General features: G+C 38.4%; 1 protein-coding gene across 2 annotated transcripts; it reads left to right on the top strand.

Annotated features, from left to right (window-relative positions):
- fam91a1 (family with sequence similarity 91 member A1) lies at positions 1-27,277 on the top strand. 2 transcript variants are annotated; one of them, XM_032581131.1, is made up of 24 exons: positions 1-286; positions 1,617-1,701; positions 2,026-2,177; positions 4,420-4,477; positions 7,319-7,386; positions 8,408-8,521; positions 9,022-9,112; positions 9,654-9,716; positions 9,913-10,019; positions 10,111-10,149; positions 13,816-13,928; positions 14,058-14,167; positions 14,656-14,771; positions 14,874-14,960; positions 15,094-15,223; positions 18,068-18,216; positions 18,774-18,908; positions 20,235-20,348; positions 20,877-20,949; positions 21,671-21,817; positions 22,187-22,285; positions 22,477-22,600; positions 22,688-22,757; positions 24,007-27,277. In XM_032581131.1, exons 1-24 carry the CDS (start codon positions 215-217, stop codon positions 24,190-24,192), a joined length of 2,502 nt encoding a protein of 833 aa, XP_032437022.1. In that variant the 5' UTR covers positions 1-214; the 3' UTR covers positions 24,193-27,277. The 2 variants fall into 2 exon arrangements, with proteins under 2 accessions (XP_032437022.1, XP_032437023.1); XM_032581132.1 differs by having other exon boundaries at positions 14,659-14,771.
- Positions 27,278-27,471: the final 194 nt, after the last annotated feature.

Below are 27,471 nucleotides of genomic sequence, written 5' to 3' on the forward strand. Positions count from 1 at the left end.
ACGCCTCAACCGGAAGTGACGCTGACAAATACAACAAGGAAGTTGCCGTTTATTGTGAAGGAAAATAGCCACCAGATCAAACGTCTCCTCACATCTGGGGTGTGTTTGCTGCATGCTCCGGCGCCAGGAGGGCTGAAGTCACCGTGGACTCGCCCGGGAGCCCGCTTCACGACGCCTCGAAGGATTCTGCTCTTAGCCAGCTCGGTAGCTAGCAATGAACACGGACGTGGAATTTCACATCAGGCAGAATTACCCGTGGAACAAGCTGCCAGCGAATGTCAAACAGGTACCGGGCTTTTAAATGTTTTCTTCATGGGGCCACGGAGCCGGGGGCTGGCAGTGTCACGGCGGATCTCCGTGTGTCACTCAGCCAGCTGTCAGAGTCTCCTCCTCTACGGAGCCATAGCAGACCACCATCCATCTACTGAAGCCGTTCAGCCTGCCTCTTCTCTGCTGCTCTGACATCACATGACAGACGGGCTGATACGAGGCGCCACATGATCCTAGCGCGTGGGGGGCCCACCTGCAGATTCTGCACGCACACCTTCATGCATAATCAATTTCATCCGTGCATCGAGTATTTCATCAAGGGTATTTTCACACGCGGTCCAAATGAATCCGTCCTACTGCATGCCTTGATTTTAAGCAGTACCTCGGAAGGAAGTGGACGGGGGTTGCATTCAAAAGCTAGTGCATTCTAGTTTTATTCTCTTAAAACTTTCCATCCAGTCACAGGTCTTCTGCAGGACTGATGCTTGTGCAAGCTTTAATGCATTTTATGAGGATCTTGTTTGGTTGATCGATATGAATTACTGTGTACTTATGAAAGGAAAGGGGAAAAAAGAACTAGTTCAAAAAATAATTCCAGGAATGAACTAAAAAGTGTTGCAGGCATTTATATTCGATCGATGCGTACCAAATGGGGTACGTTTCTACCAGCTTTAAACATTTAAAGGTGGGACATTCAACCTGTTTCTCTATGCAAAAGAACTCAAGCTCTGTCAGAGAGTCATTGGACATTGTTTATGTTTTGCTGCTTTACCCCCACCTCAAATTTTTTGCATGGTCTAACAGGTTTTCTTCCATCTTTGCCTCATGTTTAGTCCCAACTCACCCAGAAAAGCATCCAGTCAGCACGGCAGGAAAACTGTTCACATGCACAACCGGCAGGAGGGAAGCACACATAGTAGGCTGGCACCATGTTTGGCCATAGTGTGCTTAGGATGATGTGTAGCAGTAGCATTAGCTTCCCAACACACAAAGTATTTCACAGGCAAGCCAAAAGTAGGACCTGCATGTGTTTCTAGCATAATCCAAGTTAACATCCTGTTGAGTTTAAAGCTAAGGAAATGATGCCAAAGATATGCAAAAATGACACTTCTAAAAACACAAAGCAGTACCCAGGAAGGCTGTGTCTTAATGTCTTGGGATAAAAATAACATCACAGTGAGTCCTAGCCCAGGAAATAAGTCAGCACAACAGGAAAACTGTTCACATTGCACAACCAGCAGGAGGAAAGCAGTTCTGAAAAAGAGTCCCTGTTCGTTTTTGCTGCCTACATGGTGAGGGTAATCCTACTTTGATCCTTACAGGTGTGCCTTTGTTCTCTTTTGCAGAGTTTGGGGAACTCACAGCGCGAGTATGAGAAGCATGTGCTGCTATACAGCATCCGCAACCAGCTGCGATTCCGCAATAACCTAGGTGAGCACGTCCGTCTGCCACACTGTAGCAGAACATAAACAGATCGCAACAGGTCATGATGGAGAGATTAACGAAAACTGTCAGCAGGGATGCAATAGATCATATATTATTTCATCTATTTGAGTTTAGAAAGTGGTTACAGTACAAGACTCTGCATGCAATCAAAGTGAAAGCAGAGTTTCTGCCCTTGTGACCTCCTGGTGTTCTTAGATAAGTTAGTCTCATTTAGCTCCAAATTGATCAGCTGTTGATCGACTGTAAGCTTTTTTGCCCCTGGCTGTAACCTGACCACTATCTGTGGGTGTGTGTTTTTTTATCGAGCAGTCCGCCATGTCAGGAAGGACGAGCGCAGGTACTACGAGGAGCTGCTGAAGTACAGCCGGGACCACCTGATGCTGTATCCCTACCACCTGTCTGACATCATGGTCAAAGGGCTGCGAGTCACTCCGTTCTCATACTACATAGGAATCATGGAGGTAAGATGTCTCTGACTGCAGTGGAGGGTTTGTAAACACTGGACATTTTTCCTGGCAGATCAGTCTCTTCTAAATCAGCAGAACATCTCTTGTTCAGCACAGCTTTCTGACTGATGGGGTGGATTCACTCAGAGCGGAAATTCTTGTTACAGCTGTGAAGATTTTCTAGTTGGTTTTGATACAGCCTGTCTCTGTTTATTTGAAGTGAACGATGTCTTTAATTTTGGCAGCACAGCAGGATTGTGTGTCTTGGCTGGAAAAACGGACATTGACAAGGATGTGAGCTGTCACCAGCTCTGTGTCAGTTTCCATTTTAATTACAGAAAACACAAGTGTGACAATAGTATTTGGAAAACCTAAATGGATGTTAAATCATTAAAGTCTGCATACAGTGAGGATAACTTTTTATATATTAACAATTCATATGAGTATAATTTACAGTTGAACTAAATTGTTATTCAAACCCCCACAATATAATTAACTTTACCGTTAAAATAAAGGTTCTTGTGAAATCTACACCTAATCCTCAGGGCCTAAGTCCTCCAGTGGACTTTGGATCATTCTACGTTTTGGACCTTCCTCCTAAGCACTTCCGCAGCTGATTCCTCTCTCTGCCACCAGGTGGCGTAGCTGCTGTTTCTTTAACTTTAAACTTGTGAACTACGGTTGGTTTGCACTTTGGATTTGTACTGCAATATGTTATCTTAGTAAAGAGTTCTATTTGTAATATAATCTAACGGAAGTGCATAATTAATCACTTGTTTAAACAACTGTTCTTGTGTAATTAGTTTATTGCAATCGCCTAAACAGATTTGCAGTGTTGATTTAAATGTTTTAATGTCTAGCATCTGGTGACTAGCTAGACAATGTAATATCTGGCAGCAGGTTTATTTGGCAGACAGCAAAACCGAAGAGCAAAAACTATACCTAGTTTGCAGGGAAATTTAGATATTTTTTGCATCAGTCAAGGACAAGATGTCGATCAGTTTTCAGTAAGGCACCATTATCTCTATCTGTCCTCCCATCATCTCAGATTACCTTGTCTATGCTTGCTAATAAAATGCGTTCCCACAGTAAAAGGCTTCCCCCATCAAGTTTCTCAGTGGACTTCTCATTTTCAGGCCGTCACACGCATTGTTTTGCATGTAGGCCAACGTTTTGGTCTCATCTGATCTGAGCTCCTTTCCACATGTTTCTACCTCGGATCAAAAAGTTTAATTGCTACAAATACTTTTACCAGGCACTGTAGCAGTTCAGGGATAAACGGATAAAAACACTGTTTCACAAGAATATTGATAGAATTGAACGTGGGACTCAGTAACTTTTATCATGCTGCCTACAGTTACTAATTTTACAATGCTAATGACTAAATTTAAAAAGAAATTATAGAACTCTCTAAAAAAAGCCTTAATTTTTTCCAAGAGATTAAAAAATCTGAACATTTCAAAAACTCTAGTGGCTTTAATTAATTGAAACATGGGAGTTTTAAATTGCAGCTTTTCTAACCTCCTGCAGCAGGTAGCTGTGCTGCAGCGCTAATGTTAACTTGTACATAAATAGGTAAAAGCAGTAGGAATTTGGTGTTAGCTGTGCTATTTCAGCTTCTGTCCGACTCTACAATAAAGCGTAGCTACGTTTCAATAGACGTCAGCTACTACAAGGCCGCATTACTACCAGTGTATCTCCATAACTCCTACTGCTTCGTTTGTTTGCTAGTGCTAACACTAATAGAAGTAATCAGTGAAAATATGCTGCTGAAATTGACACGCCTGTAAAATGTTGCAGGTTTTTATTTAGCCACTTTTCGTATTATATTCATAAATATGCCAAATCTTTGGCATTACCACAAACTCTTTGTTTACATAAGTGTATGCAGACGTCAACTGGAACATTAGCTTTCGCCACATTTGGCATAGATCCTGTATTACTTGGAGTTGTATGAGAAACAAACTATTATTTTTGCTACTTTATAAACTGGAGAAAAGACCAGCAATTATATCTCTCAGCTCATTTACCAAGGCTTCACCACCTTTTCCTTGCCTGCTTAGCTAAACTCCACGGAGCTTTAGCTGAGACTACTCAATTGCCGAAAGCTGTATCACATTGTTAATCCATCTCCAGAACCTAATGAAAACCGGGAGCAGAAATTAGCTTTTTTGCCAAAATCAGATAATCCTTTTATTAATCAGCAGACAGTGACACATTTTAATCGCCTCTCTTCTTGTTTTTTTTCCTCCTCCAGGATATTATGAACAGTGAGAAGAGTTACGACTCCTTGCCCAACTTCACTGCTGCGGACTGTGAGTTTTTTTAATTAATTAATTTTTTTTACCTTTTTTAAACTCTGTTTCCTCTCTTCCTGCCTACAGTTGAAATGATTTTTAAGAGTTTCTGTTTATCTCTGATATCGACTCAATGTTTTTTCTTTATCTATTTCACATCTCTCTTCTCTTGCTCTTGTTATTGGTCAGACGATTATTGGAAAGTTGTCTTAGAAGTTTTGTTTTATTCAGCAGTGTTACTATTAGCTGCATCTTACTTAAAGTAGATAAACATTAATCATGTTATTTCAGTAATTGAATAGGAAAAGTGTAACTTATATAAAGTTATACAAATTTAGTGATGTATTTTAGGTGTTTTAGTTCTGTTGATTTTGATGATTATGCCTTCTAGCCAATAAAAGTCAAAATTAATTTTCTCCAAATATTACATAAGACTGATATCAATATTTTTTTGTATTTAGGCAGAAGTGTCATCCTATTTTGTCTATGCACTTTGCAATATATGCACCCAGTATGCGTTAGGGACTCCTTTTGCATAAGTTACTGCATCGATGCGACATGATCCTTTTTTCAACCCTACTTTTTCATTCCACTAAATTTTCTGTCTGTGACTTTTTGTTGTGTATCCTTCTTATTGTGGTTTTCTATAACTATCCATCTCTGTCAAATCATGTGTTTTCCTTGATTGTGTGATCCCTAATAATATATACAGTATATATATATTTCTTTCAGAAATAATTTATAATGAGAAATAATGAGTTGTCATTAACTGTAAGCCATTATCATCAAAATTAACAGAAACACTTTAATTTAATTACTGAAATAAAATAACTTCTTACTCATGTTGTGTAATTTCTTCAGGATCTGTTGAAACTTTGCATGAAGAAAGTTTATGAAACCAGAATAACTGAAGGGGAGTAGATGCAAAGATCATACAAGTAGTTTTGTAAACTTGCGCTATGCTTACTTGTATTAAAATATATTTTTAAGGGTGATAAACGATAAAGCAGAAAACCAATAAAATATACTCTGATCTTTTTCATACTGATTGTTTAGTCAAATAAAATATGAAACTGGTAAGTTCACACGATCTCAGCTTTGATGTTGCTGTAACAAAAAAAATAAATGCTTGAAAATCTGCATCACATGATGTCAGCTCTAATATTTCTTTAAGCCTCTCATTTGAAATCCGATTTTGCAGTCGCTTTCATTTCGGAGTTCACGTGCAGTTGTAGTGCTCTCTGTTGCCAAGCGAACCGGGCTTTGGCACGGTTTGGTGAATGGCTGAGTCCTTTCAGAGCAGAACCTTCATGCTGTGGAGACAGAAGGCTGCGTTCAGAGGCTACCTCTCTCCAATAATCCACACAGGAGGAGCTTTGGACTGCGTCGCTCAGAAGTGGGCGGATGGAGATGCAGAGCGAGTGTGTCTGAAAGAGTTAGACGTGGGTGGATGTTTGTGTCCTGGTGAAACAGCAGGGTGTGTGTGTGTGTGTGTGCGCTGTGTTCAGAGTCTGAATTGGAGAACATAATTACATGTTCCATTTTTGCATTGGGGTCATTTGCACCAGATTCTTTCAGCACGTAGAATAACTGGTGACAAGGTTGGATTTGGATCCTCTGAGAAAAATATTCAGCTCTTGCTAATTGTGCCAGAATTTAATCGATTTCACCAGATTAATGTAAAAGAATATTTTGGACCTTTCAATTAATCATACCATGCTTTTTCTAGCGTTTAATGGTGAAACAAGATGCAACTTCTATGTTTTTCTTTCCCTTTCTTGAACCTTTTTACTGTTAAATTTATGTTGTGTCAATTTCGTAATGTGTAAATTTCTCACAAGCACTGTTGTTTAGAAGATCCACACCTTCACCTTTTAGTTATTCTGCTCCGTATAATGTAAAAATGATTATTACTGCTGTAGAGTCTCTTTGTGTGTTATTATCGCAGTAACAACCCGCTTAAATGCATCTTGGCAGATTTAGACAGAGCTTAACTCCTCATGAGAAGTAAAACAAAAACACAGAGCCAGTGTTGACTTAGTGGTCAGCAGATCAGCTTTGCTTTTCATTGTCAACATTTTTGGCTATCAACAACATTTATTATGGTTCAGTATTTTACAACCAAATAAAGCAATGATATTTGGTTTGTATTGTTAATAAGCTGTACATGAAGTGAATGAAAACATAAACACTTCAGAAAAATGAACATTTTATGGTAAAATAATATCTTCTGAGAGTTTATTCTTGTACTGTGCAGTGAATAGTCAAAGAAAGAGTGAATTTCCGTGAAACTCTTTATGTAGAAAACACCAGTGGGCGTCTATACACTTAGAATCAAATGGCTTCAATGCACCTTGGATGTGACAGGAGGCGTTTATGTATTAATAATGAAACTCCATCTTGTGTCTGTATAATTGAAACACACTGATCGCAAACAGAGTGATAAAGTAAAGACGTTCTGACTTGTGGGAAATTAGAGCTGTTGACACTTATTGAGTTAGACACGAAACGTGGTAAACTTCCAGATGAGGAAACTACTTGTCAAGCTTTGCACCTCCATAAATAGTTGCTTCCTCACTTTACAGCTGCAGAAAGAAATAAGTATTTATAAGTGAAGAGCTTGTTGTCAATGAATGCTGTTTTAGTCGGGTTGCAAATAATTTTTGTTTCAGAAAATCTTTTTATGTTTGTTAAAGTTCAAACATGTTTCTAGGATTTTTTTTTTTTTTACATTCACATCCTTGTGTTATTCCTTCTCAGCTTTTACCAATCCAAAAATATCCAAATTCATGTCCAGGACCAGATTGTGAGAGTTAAATGAGTCAACTTTTATTTTTATATGTTCCTGTCATTACCCAGGTCTGAGGCTGCTTGGCATTGGGAGAAACCAGTACATTGACCTGATGAACCAGTGCAGGTCCTCCAAAGTAAGATACATTTATTTTTTTTAGGGTTATTCAAGGTCATATTACTTCACAAAATTAACAGAAGTACACATAAAAAAACCCGGTAAGGTTCAGTTTTAGTGGCTGCATATCCAAAATGAGAAACTACTGATGCAATATATTGACATGATTTAAGAAATTACACAGGTTATCTGATCAGTAAACCCATCTAGTTTACTGACTTGAGAACCAAGTCTAATTTCAAGCTTTATTAAACTAATAAGTTTTAAAGTAAACACCCAGTGCCTGTGTTTGGGTAGTGATCCGACAACTTGATGACTTTCTTAATTTACTGTGACGCGATGAAATGTTTTGTACACAGTATTGTTTTCCATTAATTTTAATTATTTGGCTTTTCAGCTAAAGGCTTTTCTCTTAGTAGCTAAACTGATTAAGTGCTTTACTTGCTGAATATTTTTATCATTGGCTTGTTATGTAGAAAAAGGGATCAAAAAGAATGTGTGGCTGCAGATTAGTGGCTATTCTAATCTAAAAATTAAATGTCAAGGTTCTTCGCAAAACAATCAGCTCAAATTGTTATGGATTACAATTTAATAAAACATATAATTGTTAATGTTACACAAAGAAAGTTTATTTATGTTTTATTGATCAGTGTTCTAGCATGTAGCATACAGAAACAAAGATATATCTGTAATACCTTCTACATTAAAAATGAAGACTTCCTAAATCTTTGTCTCTTCAGAAAATATAACCAATAAGGCTCAGGTGCCAAGTATCTCACCTGTAAAGTAAATCATATTATATACATGAATAAAAAACAAGTTTTGCATGGAAAAGCTGAAAAATATAATTTAAAAAAAAGGTTTTAGGTAATGTCTACAAATTGTACTTAAGCCACGCTGAATGTGATGTAAACGGCAAACAATACTGCTTCGGCGATTTAGACGTCACACTATTATGATGTTGATTTGAAAATACCACAGTGGCTGCAGTATTTACCAAATATTTAACACACTGCATTTTCATTCACTTCTGTCCTCAGAAATTCTTTCGTCGAAAATCGGCGCGGGACCTGCTGCCATCCAAGCCGGTGGAGATTTCCGTGGAGCCGTGGTGGGTCGCTCAGACGGGCTTCATCACCGAGGACGACATAAGGGTGTGGCACAAGGATTGTTTAAGATAGATTAGGATTCTGTTGAATGTCATTGTTTATGTGTAACTTAGCTGAATGTGTATGAGGAACAACAAATAGATATTTAAAAGGAGAGGAAAGAGATTCAGAAAGTGTTTTCTTTAATTCTGCGTGTAATTGAATGGATGCTTTCTTTGGTAATATCTACTTATTTTTCTCACCGTCCGGATCGGGAGTTTTTGAAGCTTTTGATGGACTTCATACACACTTAATTATGCTAAAATTTCTTATTTGTCTGGTTATTTTACAGATGAGTCTCCTTCAAACATTCTAATATTTTTTGCCCAGAAAATAAAATAAAAAAAAATTCTTTAATAACTTCTGAAAGCTTCACAGTTCTTATCTGCAGATGCATATTTACTCCAAGAGAAACATCAGAAGACTTGATCACTCCGGGGCATTTTTTTTTTCAAATAGTTTGCACTAACGCTGACATTTAATGTTTTCCTTTTGGTTGAATGCAGATCTGTTCTACTGCGGAGAAGAAAGCCATCGACAAGATGATAGATGCTGGTCCTCAGCTGGCGGGAACAATAGAGTACAATGTGGTCCTAAGTGAGTATTTGATAATATCCTGTATGTGTACTCTTGAAGTTGCTGTGAGGAACTGCAGTCTCCCCCTTGTGGCTCTGAGAGATATTACATGAACTTGCCTCTGAGTTGATAAATATTCTGACTATGTACGGTAATAATATTAATAATAATAATAGTGGTTGTTAAGTTTTTAGGACACAGGAAAGGTTAGATTCTTTTAGATTGTATGTAGCAGAATAAATTAAGAGGACAACCACATTTAAAACAAGATTAATAACATGACGGTTCCTATGGAATTACTTTGAGTTTGCCTTTCCTCTTTTGTATAATATTTTTTAGGGTTTTTTTTCTAATGTCCAGCTTTAAATGAAATAACAGGCTTATATCAAGCATCACCAATAAAGTCAGTCATTGTCAATGTAGCTTAGATTTCTCCAACTCACTTCTCAGATGAGGTGAATAACTCATTTATGCTCTAAGATTTGTTTTTAGCAGCATGGCTGGAATAAGAGTTTCAAGTATCTTACTTGTGGTTTCATTTGTGTCATTATCTGTGTTGCAGGTTTGTATAACCGGGGCTTTATTTACCTGGACGTTCCCATATCGGATGACAGCTGCATCTCAGGTACACCACTCTGTGTGTTTTAATTATTGCTGCTTTAATGCACCTTTGAGCAGTTCAGCCTGGTGTGTTCTTGAAGAAGCATCATGAACTGAATTGAAAAGATGTTTTTGTCTCTGTGTGTAGATACATTAGTAAGTAAAAAGCTGTGGAGTCACCTTAGTGTGAAAACAGTTTTTTTTTATACTGTCTCTTTCAGTGCCCCCTCTTGAAGGCTTCGTCATGAACCGTGTGCAGGGTGATTATTTTGAAACGCTTCTCTACAAAATCTTTGTGTCTATTGACGAGCAGACCAACGTGGCCGAGGTAGGCCTTGGACGTGTCCTTTATTACTCTCTGATGACCATTTGTCTGATAACTGATCTTTTTCTTTTTCTTCTCCCTGTCTGGCTCTCAGCTTGCCAATGTGCTGGAGATCGACCTGGATTTAGTGAAGGTGGGTTTATTTCTCAGGGTTTCAGGGTAATATTGTGCAGATATGTCTGGCTTGCTTTTTTATTCTTGAAGGATGGATATTCAGCCTTAAGGAAAGTTTGTCTCCTGCAGGATCTCAGCATTTTAATGCTTTCTTCACAGTTTGCTGGTTGAAAGCTGTTTATATTTACCATATATTTCTTTAGAAATTTTCCATTGGCGCATGGAAAATATTTTTTTTAAGTAAAAAGAAACTTAGACTTCATAACTTTTAACTGGGTCGCAACTCATGATTTCTTGTTTTGCATTTTATATCTCAGCTAATTTTTAGAATGAAGAAAAAATATAAAGCACTTAAATATTTACTTACAAAAAGTGAGTTGGCAGAATGTCATAGAGACTGAGGACTGAACTGACAAATCAAAGGCCTAAATTAAGACATATTTGCACATTTCTAACACACCCGTAATCTAATTGTTTAATGACTTTAGTTTTCTTACTGCATGCATTGTTAATGATATCTGATTTTGATCTGATTCATTCAAAATGTAACAGCAGCTACACTACTAAATGTGCATGCCTGCATGTTAACATACAGCTTAAGTCAACCAAACTTGGGTCTAAACTTCAAACTAAGCTATGAACTCATTCAGGGGTTCATGACACACAAACCTGTTTGAATTCAGATTGCTTTGACTTGATTGATGGCTCATCTGTTGCTCATTGCTGTCATCTCTTCAGCTGCTTGTTTGTGCAGCAGTTGTGCTGCTGTGCTTCACAACAGAAAGTTGCAGTCCATCTGATGGCCATTCCATACTTACACCAGTCGATCCCAACTTCTTTGATCTTCTCCTGAGCTTCTCCACCATCGTAACGTTGTTACACCTCTTTCACCAGCACCCACTCACAAAAAATTTTTTTTTCTATAGTAAGGAAGCACTTTTTTAGTCAAAACCTAACAGTTGCCACATTCGTTCAAACTTCTGTGCATGGATCAGATTTTAGGATTTAGGAGATTATTCAATGTTCCTCTTATTATGACAACAAGCTGAATTATCTTTCTTCCTCAACATTTTTATGGATTTCTTTTTTCAGCCTTGATCTTCTCAACAGCGAATCATTTTTATGCCTTCAGTACCCGACCTTCATTTAATAAGAAGGGCTTGTGTAAACTCTGTCAAATCCGACTTAATATCCTCCCAAATCATGTTAAAAACCCTGTGCTGAAAAAGTCTCTCCTGACATGTTTTTATACCGTTTTGCACCGTTTTTGAGTCGGGATGCTGCATCTGCCTATTGTGGTTTAAAGGGTGAAGAATGGCTAGATCTGTGTTACAAAAACAATTTAGAGAAAGTTTGCTCACAGCTTTAAAAGCATCACTAATATCCCATTGCTTCTTAGTTTATAACAAGTGTGTTGATTGCACCATTTATACATGAGGTAATTTAAAGTGTTGTGCAGACAAATGACACATGTTAGTTGGAGAGACTATCAAGTAATTTCTGAACTATTGCAGAACAGTACCAGACAATCCCATGCATTTTTGTCAGTCTGTTAACCCATATGCTAGTAATACTAACACAGAAGTTTTAAGTATATATCTCTTAAAACCCAGTATTTATATACAGTAGCAATTTCTGAAAGTTTTCCTTTTGCTAATGAGTTCAGTTAACTTCCAATGTAAAAACAAAAGATCAGCTTAAAGAGGTCATTAAGTCCAGGTTTGTGTAATAAACAGAGTTGTGGTCATAATTGATCTTAGTTTAGTTAAACATTGTCCAGAGAGTTTTATTTTTCTAACCTTACAAATTATGAATCCCACTCACCCGGCAATGTCATGGTGGTCATGCTGCTCTAGTTTCTCCATGCAGAGCTCTGAGATGAAAATGATATAAAAGTCACACTATATAAGTCTTTCTTCATGGTACGCCAAGAACATCAAGGGATGTCGTAAGGTGTGTGAGATGAGATGTTGAAAATAAATCTCTTTGATCCCTGAGGATTATAAGATGTAATTTCTGTAAACTAGGGTTGCCAGTATCAGAACCTATCAGGCTGGTGCCTACACAGTTTGAAGGCCAAATAAATAACTAAGGTTCTTTGTGGAGTTGCAAACCTTGAAGTTTGTGGATTTATGTCCATCCAGTCCCGCTGAAGAAGGGACTGCTCATGTAGCGGTGGGTTATTGGTCTGTGAGGTTTGAAATGGACTTGTAAATGGTAAAGTATCCTACCTGTGAATGTGATCAAGTAACTTGTCGTAAAAAAAAGAAGATTCCAACATAATATAAAAAATACGGATGAAAAAAAGGGGACATGGTAAAGTATTTGTAACTCCAAAATGTTTTCCATGTTCTATAAACTAAGAGGTCTGTTCGTCCAGCTGTTCATAAAGCCACCCATCATTCTTATTATCTGAAATTAAATCAGACAAAAACCTTTTGTTTTTATTACAGTTGGATTTCATAAATTATTCCTGTTTGCTAAATGTAAGAGGAATGAGGGAGTTTTTTCTGTTTTTATTTTTCACTTCAAAGTCAGAAGTTTACATTCACAAAAGTGACTATAACTTGAAACAGTTTGGGAAGGCCCAGATGATGAATTCATGTCATTGTAAACTTCTGATATGTTAATTTTGCAATATTTGAGATCGCTAGCACACTGCTTCCTTGTGATATGTCATAGAAAAATTAAATCAGCCAAGACATCAGGAAGAGATTTATGGACTTCGACAAGTCATCCTTTATGAATGACTTGTGTGAATGCTAAGTTTCATATAGGGTGTGTTTGTTCATAATCTTTTATGAATCTGTTCATAAAAGATTCAGATTCAGCTTCACCTTTTTGACCAAATATCTAATCCTTTCCGCAGAGATGAGCGACTGAAAAACTGCAAACTTTTAAAGCTAATGCTAATACAGCTGTTTTACAACATGTTTTATTAGTATATGCTAATATACTATTATTAGTTCGTCACAGCCTTTTATCAGTGTATCAAACATAACTGCCTGAAAGAAATGATTCAAGAATGCTAAGTTTCATATAGGGTGTGTTTGTTACAACCCCTCCCCAAGACCACTAAGGGTAAATTCTTGCACTGGGTGTAGCACACAAATCAGTAATCTAAACAGTTGGTGTCAGTAGCAAAAGATTGTTTATTTTACAGTTCAGGTAAAACCTCAATCACAGGAGGCAGCAAACACAGGGAAGCTTTAAGCTTCAGGGTCTCCAAGGCCAAAACAACAAACAACCCCCCCCCTTTTAATTATAAAATAAAAAAACACTTTCTAGAGGAGAACTGAAAAAAATGTACAAAACCTGAACTGCCTGGCTAACCACAAAACAGGAGAAAACAGTTAAACAAAATGGCAGAGAACCCCTACCAGCTTCCACTGTGAATAGAAACACTACTTTAGTTAGACACTTGATTCTTCACAATATGCTCACAGCAAAATCATTTAAGTCCTCACAAACAGTCAGCTCACAGACAAGATCAATTCAGATCAAGGCCCAGGGAAAAAGGGATCTGACGTCTCTGGTATGAAGCTCTTTATGGGGTGGCTGACGAGCTCCAACACATTGCACCTGTGGCAGCCAGGTAGAACTGAAACACAAAGAGAGCTCTCTCATGAAAAGAGCCCCTAGAGGTCAGTGACCGTAACAGTGTTTTCCTCTTTTGTTCCATCAGAACGCGGTTTCCATGTACTGTCGCCTCGGCTTCGCAGTGAAGAAAGGTCAGGTGTTCAGCTCTGAGCAGCTTCACCCCAGCTGGAAGAACGCCCCGTCCGTTAACAGGCTCAAGTAAGCACTTTCTATACTTTCTGAGCACCACACAGTTTTACAAATGTAAAAATCCGATCTGAATTGTTGATTATGGTTTAAGAAAATCCCAGCAATGCGCTGTCAAAGTGTCATGATGTTGTGCTGTAGGAGCACCATGGACCCCCAGAAGATGCTGCTGTCCTGGGAACAGGGCAGTCCCGTCATGGAAGGCGGCTCCTCGGCCACAGACACAGACACCACAAGCCTGGAAGACCAAGGTCTCACACTCACGCACACACCCGGGCACATTCTGCATCGTATGCAAATAATTACACTTGCTGACATGTACACATGGGACATTTTATGATTGCTACTTCTGGTCTTCCAAGCTGCACCGCTAATTAATCCCCAAGAAAGTTCAGCAACGCTGCTAAAAGTAATTTTCACACTAATAGGTGTTTGTCTAAATTGGTCTCATTTTGGCCTAATTTTAATGTTGTGCACATTAAGCTGGCAGAGCTTCTTGCAAATTGGATTTTATCAAAGGAGCTGTTGCTCAACAACATTTAACATGCTAACAAGTTTAAATTAATCTTTCTGAGAGGGAGGAATGCTCTAAATACATTACTTTTTACAAAATCAGATGCTAATTTCTGCAATTAGGAAGAGTAATTGACAGCTAATTGGCTTGTTGTAACATGTGTTAATAGTATTGCTCAGCAGTATTACAGTTTCTCCTGCCTTATTAATTATTTTCCTCTCTCAGCAGGAGACACGGGCAGCGTTAGCAGCCTGAGCATCCCGGCAGCTCCCACTAAAAGGATCGCCTTCCTCTTTGACTCCACGCTCACCGCATTCCTCATGATGGGCAACTTGTCTCCGGTCTGTGCAGAAATGAAACAGACAACTTCATTTTTTTTACCAGAAAATTACCAGAAATGTGTTTGAACATAGATCTGCACATTTGTGCTGTTGTCCTATCAGAACCTGAAGAGCCACGCTGTGACCATGTTTGAGGTGGGGAAGCTGTCCGACGAGACTCTTGATAGCTTCCTGGCTGAGTTGGAGAAGGCGAGTTCAAATATGTATTTTTTTAGATTACATTAGATGTAAATTTACATTAAAAGGTTTTCAAATGTTGTCATTTCCCTTTAGAAACCAATAGGAATCCTTTTTTGAAATACTTGTTTTTTTTTTTACACAGGTGGAGAGTACAGCAGAGGGTGAGGCTCAGCGTTACTTTGACCACGCTCTCACCCTTAAAAACACCATCCTCTTTCTGCGCTACAACAAAGAACTCACTCAGGATCAAGGACCTGATATTCCAAATATAGGTATTTATTCTGTCGTATGTCTTTATTTATCTCATCTCTTGTTGTATCTTAAAGATCGACAGCATGCAAAAGTATTCTTACCCCTCTTACAATCGGAGACGTCTGAACTTTGGGTAACACTTTATTTGCATAAGACTGACAGGACATTGTCATAAACATGACATAACATCTGTCATAACATGAAGAAGTCCTTATGAATGTTTGACTGTTGTCATGAAGTGTCATTCTATAAATAATGACACTTTTAATGCAAAGTTGCTCTAAAAGTTTCATTGAAAGGTGCCATCCTCTTTCTGCGCTACAACTTTGCATTAAAGTGTCGTGATTTACAAAATAATGCAAAGTTTACACTTTTAATGGACTTTCAAGGCAACCTTTAAAGCAACTTTGCATTAAAAGTGTCATTATTTACTGATTATCTCTGACCAGAGTCATAGATATGAGCAGGTACTGTACAGAATTTTATTAAGGTATTGAATAGTTGAATATTATTTAGCAAACATTAAACATATAAAGTTATTATTGTGGATGGTCTTTTCTAATTTGCTGCTGCAGTTCTACTCTGGATTACCAATCATGACTGCCATCTTTATCTGAGCAGCGAAGCAAATACAAGCGAACATTTTCTCCTAGTTTTCTGTTTCCACGGTCATGCTGTAGGTAATTTTCTGCCAGTGACATCATTTATTATCAATTCCTGGCAACATTTTGCAATGATTATTAAAAAAGGAAACGTTCAAACCTGCACTTGGGAACAGTGAAGCAGAAGCAGAAATATTCAACCGCTGAGGGTTGTAATCCAGAGGGAATATATGCTTAGCAAAGACCTCTGACACAAAGTTAAAACATTGTGACTGTTGCAGGATTTTTATAAGTTGACTTAGAAATAGAGTGAGAAAAAGAAGAAGAAAAAGGTACCATAATAATCTTTATCTTACCACAAATATCTGTTTATACTTTAAATAGAAATTTGTTAAAGTGATTAAGGAGTTTTACTTTTTTAATGCGTTTAACCTTCTTTCTCAGGGATTTGAATGTAATTAGCTAACATGAACAGCAAATTAAAATAAGAGTTTTTATAGTTTGTTGCCTTCAAAACAAATCCAGTCACTTTTTGTGTGAAGTTTTGTAGATGCTTTTTGTTTTTTCCGTTTACTCGTTGATCCTAATTTATTTTTGTTTTTAATAATTTAATGATTGTTTTTGAGATAACCTGATGCTACATTTAGAGAATAATTTCCTTATTTTTGCTGTAATTTCAATTAATTTTCCAAGTTAAATTTACAAAGAAATAACAACGTAGTGTTTGCAAAAAGAGTACAAACCTCAACCAGTAGTGATTTTAAGATTTAAATCAATTGTTCTTATTGTCTACTAATTTACGTTTAGCTGTCTTTACAACACTTGTTTTGAGCAGCTGTTGGTAAATGAGTATTTTGTCCACTAATGTCCTATGGTCTTAAAATCGATAAGTAATTAAAACCTCATCTGGTAGCTTCAAAGAAGAAGTGGATCCTGTTTCTGTCCAGGTATTGGCAGACCACATCTCTGGTCCACCCAAGGCTGCCTTTAACGATTATCTCTTCGTAGTTAAATATTCCCATGTAAACGACTGAATTTAGAGTCGCGTTGTTTGTCTGCCGTCTCAAGGTGAAGCAGCGCAGAGTTTGTTCTTCTGTCTCAGCAAAGTAAACAAACCTCTGGGTTCTGCGTAGCAACCGTTGTGACACCAGATGCGTTTTGTTTGATTTGGCTTCATGCCTCGCTTCTGATTGCCTTACCGCGTTGTCGCCCTTTAACAGGTGGACCTGCTGAGTGAAGCCAAAATGTTGTTACAAGTGTTTTATGTTAACTATTCATTTAGGAAACAAATTAGTCTAAGTGATTAAGAAGTGTCAACTTGGAGAAGATGCTTTCTTCAACCACCTAAGATGAGATTTAAGAGAACAGTGTCGGCACCACCTTCTTGGTGCTATTTCAGGACAGTATGATTTTATGAAGTAAACTCTTCTTTGTGACCTTATGTGATTAAAAATACCATATAATCAATAAGGGAACTTTTAATCTTTTTATTTACTATTATTACGTGTTGGGGTGGGCAATATGGACTTAAAATTTTATCACAACAATAAAGATTATGATTAAATATTACCATACTTCTCTTGAAAAACATTCCAACATAAAATAAGCATCTCCAACATGAATCCAGAAATGTGATTTACATCACGATTCTGCACAAAGTAACTGCATTTATTCAGATTTGATAATTTATGGATATTTATTGATGCTCTCGTGGAATGAACATTAGAGAAAATAGTAACAATAACATTTCTAATGATGCTGTCAGTTTAGTGTTTTGGTGTGGTGGTTTAAATTATTTAACTTAAAGTTCTTGTCGACTGGTACGTGTCTCCTTCCTGTGGTGGCTCTGCCTGCAACTAAAAGGATCTCACCAAGTGGGTGCACTTATTAATTCCTGTTTGCTTTGGGTCTGATTACGGTATTCATTGGTTAGGACATTGGGGGTTTTTTTCTGTGAAATACAGGTTCCAGTTGGACAGAAGTGTGGTTAGCTCTATATTGCACCTATAGGATGGTAACTGGCAGACCAAAGGAAGACGAGTTTTCAATGCTATAGTTTAAGTGCGAAATTTATTTTTCATGCTTTCAAAGAGAAGCCCTTTTGTAGGATTTACCAAAGATGGAGGGAAAAGCTTAAGCAGTTGCTTCTAGGAGTTGCAGTAAACTGTTACATTTATATGAATCCATCCACTCTTACCGCTTGTTTTTGATTCTAGTCCCATTTTCTAAAGAAGTGCTGACTTTCCCCCCCAATGTATCCAGGTTTTCCTTTGGACATGCTGCGCTGTGAGAGCCTGCTGGGTCTGGACCAGGCCACCTGCAGCCGCGTCCTCAACAAAAACTACAAGTTGCTGGTCTCAATGGCGCCGCTCAGCAACGAGATCAGACCCATCAGCAGCTGCACACCTCAGGTATGAAGCCTGGAGGAAGAGGGAACAGAAGGGACATTGTGTTGTTTTGTTTGCATGTTATGTGACAGATAATGTGTTGGAGGTGAAACGGGGGGGGGAGGGAGTTTTGTTTTGTTTGCCATCTTGCCTGGTGTACACATTTGAGTTTCCAGAGTTATCTATAAATGTGTGTGTGTACACTTGGCGAGTTCTCAGCCTGCAGTTGCCCCAACAACAAGGCTGCACAAAGAGAAGAGGAAGGCGGGAGGCGAGGCTCATGAGTAATTCCTCTTCCTGGCTCTCCTCCAGCTTTCTAGCTGAGCCCAGCGAGACAGAAGAAGACAAGTTAAACTCTTGTTGTGCCATTCATGCTGTTGCTTATTCTCACACCGCTGCGACTCGCTCAAGTGAAATATGAAGAATTCTCCTTGTTTCCACTCAAATCTTTTTGTTATTTCAATGCATGAATTTATGCCACTAATAATAACCGAACAGTCTGTTTGTTTTTTGATGCTTTGGCTTTTTTCCCCCCTCCTCCTCTTCTGATTATTTACATGTGTATTTGTTTCTTCCTGCAGCACATTGGCCCAGCCATCCCTGAGGTGAGCTCCATCTGGTTCAAGCTGTATCTGTACCACGTGACGGGCCAAGGCCCGCCGTCGCTGCTGCTCTCCAAGGGCTCCAGGCTCAGAAAACTGCCAGACATTTTCCAGGTGAGCCCAGGTTAATGGTTGTTCACATAACGGGAGTTAAAATGGTAGCAAGAAGGTAAAAGGGACAGATAGTAAAAGTCTCACATTAAGGTAAACAATAGCTGCTCTCTGGAGCAGCGGGCGGGTGTACGCTTAAAGTTTTGACCTTGCTTTCAATCACAGGCAGGTAATTGGATCATTTGCTGCCTCCTATGTCCTCGCCAACCTTCATTTCTTAATAAAGCAGCAAGTCCTTTTTGATAATGCGTCACGGTGAACTAATATATGTTCTCCAGTTAGGCTGGAAATTTGATCTTGGGAATATGTGAGAATGGAGCAAGAGAGAAAATAGTACCATAAATCCTCTGCAGAATACCTGCGATATGCAAATTAAGACCTCGATAGGAACGCAATGCCAACCCGCTCTTGTGAAAAACAACTGGACTATTTACTGCGGGAGTTAACATCAGAACATTTGTTTGTTCCTTGACTTTAGCCATTCAAGAAAATACATTTAAGGCAATTTACAGTCACTGTGTGATATTTCATTAAAGTTAATACAATCTGTGCGGGAAAACTCCCTACGTTTCATCAGTATTACATAGTCTACATTAGTATTGTGAATTTGTCCTTCATAACTCGGCAATGATGTTCCAGATAACGCAGTCTCTGCTACACTCATGGCTGGAGTTTCTGCAAGACTCCTTTAATATTCTGCTCCACCTCTGAGCTACTTGTTTTGATATCAATGTGATACTAAAGAGACATCTGACTTGACACATTAAGTCTTCCTACAATGTTTTTGTGCAGAGTAGCTACCCAAACTGCTAGTGCTAGCATCTGTTCCCTGTTTTGATATGACGCATTGCTTATTTGTATTTCATTGTTAAACATATTTTACTGGGGTTCCATTTGAGTGTATTCAGAAAAGAGCTACAGAAAAATTTGCTGCCATAAACACCCATGTTTGTTTTTAATGTCATAAAACTTGGCAGTGAAGTTTCAGCTGCTCTCTGTTGTGACCACAAGTCACATCACACAGACTGGTAGCTTTAGCAGCCAATTCAGTCTCTTTTTTTAATTAGAAATGGCATTGTAAAGGATGGAAAACATTGATTTTATGTAAAATATTTAGCTTTGGAGGTTGAATGCTCTTTATATTTAGATAAATTAGGGTCTGGTAATGTTTAGGTTATTTATTTATTAAACCCTCGAATGGAAAAAGGGTTATATTCGTTTTACCATGAGTTCATATAATTGAATTTAGTATTATTTCGTATAGATACTCTAAATAGTCGTTGACAGTTGTGGAAGAATCTTTTAGTTTATTATTTTTTCTCTCTTTAGGCCTACGACAGGCTGCTGATCACCTCTTGGGGTCATGACCCTGGTGTCGTCCCCACATCCAATGTTTTGACGATGCTGAATGACGCTCTCACGCACTCTGCTGTCCTAATCCAGGTAAATTCGGTTCAGTTTTACTGTATTTTCAAAAGCCGTGATTGGACAGGGTTACAGTCATGAGAAACGTTGGTGGCCCTGAGCAAATTTCTTTATGTTTTGTTTCCATAGAAATAATGAGAAATATTTATCACTTTTATGAGGAAGTTTGTCTCCTTGGTTAACAAGATGAAAAGAGTTCTTAACAATGCTGCTGTTCAATTTTTACTTGGTCAATGTGACAACAAATACAGCACTGCTTATAACTTTGTGCAAAACATAAAAAAGGCCAATTACATGGTTCAGAATATTTACTACCTGAAGATTTACAGTACTTGGGTCCTTGTTCCAATTTGCTTCATTGCAAGACATATATTTTATGAATTTGACAACCCATTTATTAACTTTTCCCTGTCTTGTAAAAATTCCTAATCATTTAAGTCCCAATTTGAAGAGACTTTCTAACCAAGTCACAGTGACTTTAAAACAAAACTGTGTTTGTGTGTGTGTGTGTGGGGGTGTGCGTGTGTGTGTGTGTGTATTCTTCAGGGTCACGGTATGCATGGCCATGGAGAAACCGTTCATATCCCATTTCCTTTTGACCAGGAGGATCTGAAGGGAGGTGAGAGAGTTACTGTGTGAGGTTATGAAATATTTTAGACACATGGCTTATTTTTGGTTGAAAAAATTACACCTTTTTTAAAAAGGATAGCTAATTATACTATATGAAAATAGTTTTGAGTATTACTATGACGTTAAAATACCTTGGAAATAGCCTCTGAGATCAGAAAGCATCACACTTTTAGGGTTCTGTATGAAGAAGGTAATGAACCATACATTTTCAAACAGTTTATTGATTTATTTATTACTACTGTGTTAGTTTTTCTGGTTGATGTCTGGGTTTGGTTTGTAGCAGCTGCAGCTTAAACACTTTGCTCCACTGTAATAACCAACTCATAAATGTGTTGGTTAAATCGTTCTTCAAATTTGTCTAGTATTCATAGTGTTGTGTCATCCACTAGAAAGCAGAAATTGATGTAGGAGGTGCAGAAACCTCCCATGATTCTAACCCTGTGTGAAGATGGCTTAAATGGATTGATTAGTTTTCTAACAAGAGGATTAACATGCATCTAGTTTCACTGTCAGGATGTCCACACATTCTTATTATATATCTACTGCAACCTCTTTTTTTGCTGCGACAATTTGATGCTGTTTAATATCAAAAAAGAAAGCACAGTGTGTGTGAAATACTTGAGACTTGGAGTTTTTGCCACCTGATGCCTTGATCTCTCTGGAGTCTAGCAGAACGCATTATTCACACTTGACGTCTTCTTGCCATGCAGAGTTCTCTTACTCCAACATGTGTGTGCACAAAGCGCTGCGGAAGCTGAAGGAGCATGTGGATCTGGAGCACCAGTGTGGCTACATCACCATGCTGAACTCCAACAACAGGCACCGTCGCAGGACCAGCGACAGCGCTGAGTGTAGAGGTAAGACGAGCAAGCACACAAACGCACGGCCCAACAAATGCGTCTTTCTGGCTGTTTAACAGACGAGAGTTATTGTGAAATTAGCTGCAATGTCCTTGCTTGTTACAGCCAATGGCACTAATGGTGCAAATTAGATAAATATTCCTCATAGTCCAGTTTAATTACGCTGTTTGTCTGCTTAATTGTGTGCTTTTTATGGTGATAGCCTTTGCTAATGGAAGTGAAAGAAACATTCTTAGCCTTTTGGGATTGAATCTCACTCCTGCTTTAAATCGCAACATTTTAATAATTCTCCAGTGTCGGCTCACAAAAATGCAGTAAATGATTGTAAACCCTGGCATTGATCTTTATTTGTTGTTTGTGTTCAAGGAGAAACGCATCTAGGCGGAGGCCTGGACACCAACGGCAGCACCGAATCATTTGAGCTTGTGACCGAAGAGAACAGCGAGGGAAAAGGAAAGACAGACAGTAGGTGCATTTTATTTTACCTTAAAAATATTTGCAAGTATTCACTGAGTTTTGTTTGAGAGTTAGAGGACATGTGGAAGAGGTCGGACAGTTGGAGCTGCAGTGTGACAAGTGGTGCTGTCTGAATTCAAAACCAGACCTTTCTTTTTGAGCGTCTCGTGTCGTTTCTTCCTTGCCAATCTCTTTCTCAGCTCTTTCATCTGAAGATGAGTGGGTCCCTCTTGAACTGTGCTTTGGCATGCCCCTCTTCAGCTCCGAACTCAACCGCCGAGTGTGTCGAAAGATTGCCTCACACAAGCTTTGCAGCAACGAAAGGTAAGACCTAAAGTCTCTGTCACTTTTGGTTGAAGCGTTTGAAAAGAGTTGTGCTGCTAGACTTGAGTTTTGTTGTTGCTTTTTCAGCCTTCAGGAGCTTCTTCACTCAAGCCGAAAGCTATCACTGAAAGTGCTGAGCTTTGTTCATTCGTTCCAGGTAAGAGCTCTTAGTCGCCGTTTCTTTAGTTTGAGCTGAAATGGAAAAGCATTGTCCAGCAGAAATATAGAGCCTGAATTTAAGGACAATTTCTTCCTTTTTATTCCCATAAATTCTTTTTTATTTTCTTTTTTTTTTTTTTTTTTTTGTAACCCCTCCAGGGGGTCTTTTTGTGGGCTCTAGTGTCCCTTTTCATGAAGTAGGCTGACAGGAAAGGGGGAGGGAGAGGGGGGAAGACATGCGGTAAATGTCGCCGGGTCCGGGAGTCGAACCCGCGACAGCCGCGTCGAGGACTTGAGGCCTCCAAATGTGGGTCGCGCTAACCCCTACGCCACCACGGCACGCCCTAATTCTTTTTTATTTTCATGTAAAGTTTCCAACTATTGAAAGATCCAAAATAATAAGGCGACCACAATAAAAATGAAAAAAGACAGGTAATGGATGCATTTAAGTTTGTTTTTTAAGTGAATGCAACCTTATGATTAAAATTTTAAGCAGAACCAGAAGTTTAAAGAAAATTTATTGTTTCTGTGTGCATGATTGCACATACCCTGCAAGCTTTCAACCTAGTTATCTGTAGCGAAAAGTGACAAATATGATAATATCAGATTGTGAAATTAATATTATCTATATGGTTAATTCTGGTCAGTTCTGCTCTATGCTCTTGTGCAGATGCATCAGTTTTGTTCTTCCTTTTTCTTTTAGCCTCATAAACTAGATTTTACACAGCAACACTTCAGTTCTCCCCTCAGTTCATCTGTGACCATTAATCACATTACACTGACTGGAAGCCGTAGCAGCCAATTCAGTCTCTTTTTTATTTATGAATGGCATTGTAAAGGATATTGCAAAGAAAAGAATAATTAATTGATTTTATGTACATTTTCTGGCTTTGTTAAAAGCTAAGTATTTTGAAACTGTATGTTTAATTCACAGCTGAACTTGATGCAAGTTGGTGAAAATGCAGCGGAAAATTGTTTAAAAATATTACCTGACTTAAATTCTTTCTTTTTTCCTTATGTGCTATGGCTTCCTGTGCTTATTAATTTTCGTTAATAAGCTATTCTTGCCATGTTGCTTGCACATATTAGAGCTTTTAGATTAAATAAAGGTGATTTACTGCAGAAAACTCTGAAATTGTGTCAATTGTGACATGTTAAATATAGATCCATTAAACCTTGAACCAGTCTCCATGAGGCACACATCCCTACTGGTGTTCTCAACCGTGACCTTTGCCCTGTATTGACAGGACGGCGGCCAGCCGTCCGACCCGGACAGCGGCGTGTCGAACCCTCTCAGCCAGCCTCCGGCTGAGTCCGGCGTCCCTCTGCCCTCCATCAACCTCCTCTTCAAGGATGGACAGCTGAAGGAGTGGAGCGGCCGCGCCCCTCCCCCTCTGGACATCTCGTCTCTGCAGAAGGACCAACCCTCATAAACCAGGTGCGGTTTGTCCACGAGGACACTACTTCTCAGTGAAAATGGACCACCCCTTCTTTCCTTCCCCCCTTCTTTTCTTGGCAACGTTTCATGTCGCTGAGGACATCTCTTAAAAGTGGTCCAACTCTGCATCTTCATACGCGCTCACAAGGAAACACCGTCGACGTTCTTGTGCATCGGGGAAAATTAACCCCATCAGCTCTTTATTGTTTATCCACTGTAAGAAGAAGCATCCTCCATCAACACTAGTACACACCTCCTTTTTGTTGTTTTCCTGCGTGATTCCTTGTATTCCTAAGAAGGCAGTGTTAGCCGTTGGAGTGGTGCTATAATCCCAACATAAAACAGTGATGCAGGCGAACGGCTTCAAACCTGGAAAAGCTGGTTGCTTTGTTTACCCTCAATCCCATTATCCAGTTAGTTCTGGTTTTGTTTCTTAAGTTGAGTGACCCAGATGAATCCCAGACTTCTTCAGGAACAATTTAAACTATATGCATTATTGTAGGACCAAGCTCTTGGACTTACCGGCTGAGTTTGAATCCAAACCTTTCTTTGTCTTGTCTCATGTTCATTGATTCAATGCATGATAGTGTTGCACAACTCAACAACAACAACAACAAAAAAAAAGAAATTCCTTCCCTTGTTATTTATGATCAATAATGGGGAAACATATGTTAATTGCACTGTGCAGGATTTGTTTGAACCTGTGGATTAATAAATGTTTTTGTTATTTTTAAATGTAGGATCGGTTGTAGTGCACATTAATGTTTTTAGAGCTCTTGTTTAAGGAAGGAAGTGTTTACTCACTGAATCACAAACATGTTAAGAACTGACTGGGCATTTGAGGAACTTCTGCTTTTTATTTGTTCTGTTTTTTTTTATATAATTGAGAGCACCAAAGACATTTTCTTTTTCTTTCACTTGTAATGATTTTTTAAAATTAATTTTTTGCCTATATTGAAATCAGCCAATCAGAAGAGCTCAGGCCTGGGATCAAAACTGCTGATTTGTTTTGCTTTTTGACATTTTTTCTATGACGTGTACATTTCTCTGAATACACACAACTACTGTTCATAGCACAGCATAACAAGCATCCTACCTTTCCTGTTTGAGCTGGAATTTGCAAGTCACACTGATTTGGAATAGCAAAGGTTACAGGTGCGTCTCAATAAATAGAATGTCATCTTAAAGTTCATGTATTTTAGTAATTCCGTTTAAAATATGAAACTTTTGTATTCAATGAACCCAGACCACATTTTAATTGTTTATCTTTTGTTAATTTTGACTGATAAGAAGACCTAAACTTAGGGTATTACTTAATACTAATAAGAAATGTTAAATTGTACCGTACACAATCATGGAGATATTTGACGCCCTCCACAAGGAGGGCAAGCAACAGAAGCTCATCACTAAATAAGATGGTTGTTCAAAGTGCTGAATTTGAGAATATTCATAGAAAGTTGAGTGGAACTAAAAAGTGTGATTAAAAAAAACAGGTGCCCTAGCAAAAAGGATAACTTCAGCCTTGAGAGGATTTGGATGCAAAGACCTTTATACTTTGTTGAAAGCTATTTGGAGATGAACATTTCATTTTTTTCTCACATATCCAATAACTGGCTTTATGACCATGATATCAATGTGCTTGATGGGCCACCAAACGATCCTGACCTGAAACTCATTCCCTAATGTCGAGATGAAAGTGAGACCCAACAATTTAGATGAGTTTTCAGTACAGTATATGCAAGTGAGACCAAAACTTAGTTGGTTCTTCTTTTCCATAAATTGCTGCCGCATGGCTTGGAGGCGATCTGCCCAGGATGCTTTAATAGCAACTTTTTTTGGCCATCAAGTATTCAAAGCTTATCAGCAGAGGGAAGCATGAAGTGCATAAAACTTCCTGGTAGACTGCTGAGCTAACTTAAAACTTGATTTTAAAAAAACCAAAACAGTGGCTCAGCAACATTTTTCCATCACACCTTTTCCTTCCACTAAACTTTCCATCAATATGTTCTCATTATGTAATTATGTAATGTGTGACATGTATTTTCTCTTCTGATTTTCTGAGAAGCAAAGCTCTAATCTGCAATCAACACAATAACTGAACTAGATGTTTGACATAAATGTAATGAGTCTTCATAACACGACTTTTACTTTTTGTATTGAGTCAATCGATGAAGTTGTTGACGATATTGTAATTTATTGAGATTCATCTGTAAGTCTGATGATTTTCTTCCTACCACTACACTTCCCTCTCTCGCTTGTGTGTGATTGTGTGCTCTTCCCTTTGTGCACTCTGAGCGATTCTGTTCACACCATCTTCAAATGGGGAGGAAAGAAATGGGGCTTGTAGTCTTGAGAGAAGGAAACTTGTTTTTTTTTTGTTTTGTTTTGTTTTTGTGGTTCAGAAATGGAAATGCTAGTGCATTGCCCCGGCTTCCCTGAGACGTCATTTGGCTCAGGTTGTGTCGAACTTTCCTCTCCATTAATCCTTAGTGCAGTTTCTTTCTCTTCCCTGCATTTAGAAATGTGTAAAACTCATTAAGCTGAGTTTATTTCTGAAGAAATTTCCCCTTTGCAGTTTTTGACCCACTTGTGAAAGTTAGAAATAGGGAAAAAAAAACAGACTTAAGACGTGGTCCTGCTGAAGCATGATAGCTGTGTAGAAACTGTTGTGTGTATGTTGTGTATGCGTATGTAATGTACAGATCACCTCAAATCTTTACCAGTAAAAATGACCCTTTACACACACCCCTACATGCACACACACACACACTTATCTACAGGTCATGGCTGTTTGTTGCAGTTGATCATTTTCACCCCTACTTATTCATCTACCTTAGGTGTTTAAAATGATAGTTTTATATGTTGGCTGAAAAAAAATCTTTGTTGTAGCTTGTTTATTGGGAGTGTGAATATAATTGACTTAAAAAGAAGATAAATGGGTTTAAAAAAAGAGAGAAATGACATTCCTTTACTACGCTCTACCTACATCCTCTTCTTCATATACATATGATCAGAAATAAATATGTAAAAAGTATATGAGAATATAAATAAATATGTAATAAGACCGAGTTTTTCCTCCATGACGGCGTGTTGGGTCGTTTCTTTTCCCTGATAGCCAGTCACATTGCGTTATTTCAGGCTGTTTTCTCATCTCGGTGGAACAGATGGTCCTCAAGCCGCAGCGGTCCGGATGCTCCATCCATCTGCCTTAAGCATACACTATCCTCCTTGGGCTTTTTGGAGAAAAACTGTCTGAACACTGATAGTAATTATC

The sequence above is a fragment of the Xiphophorus hellerii genome, chromosome 13 (genome assembly GCF_003331165.1).
Source record: "Xiphophorus hellerii strain 12219 chromosome 13, Xiphophorus_hellerii-4.1, whole genome shotgun sequence".
NCBI lineage: Eukaryota > Metazoa > Chordata > Actinopteri > Cyprinodontiformes > Poeciliidae > Xiphophorus > Xiphophorus hellerii.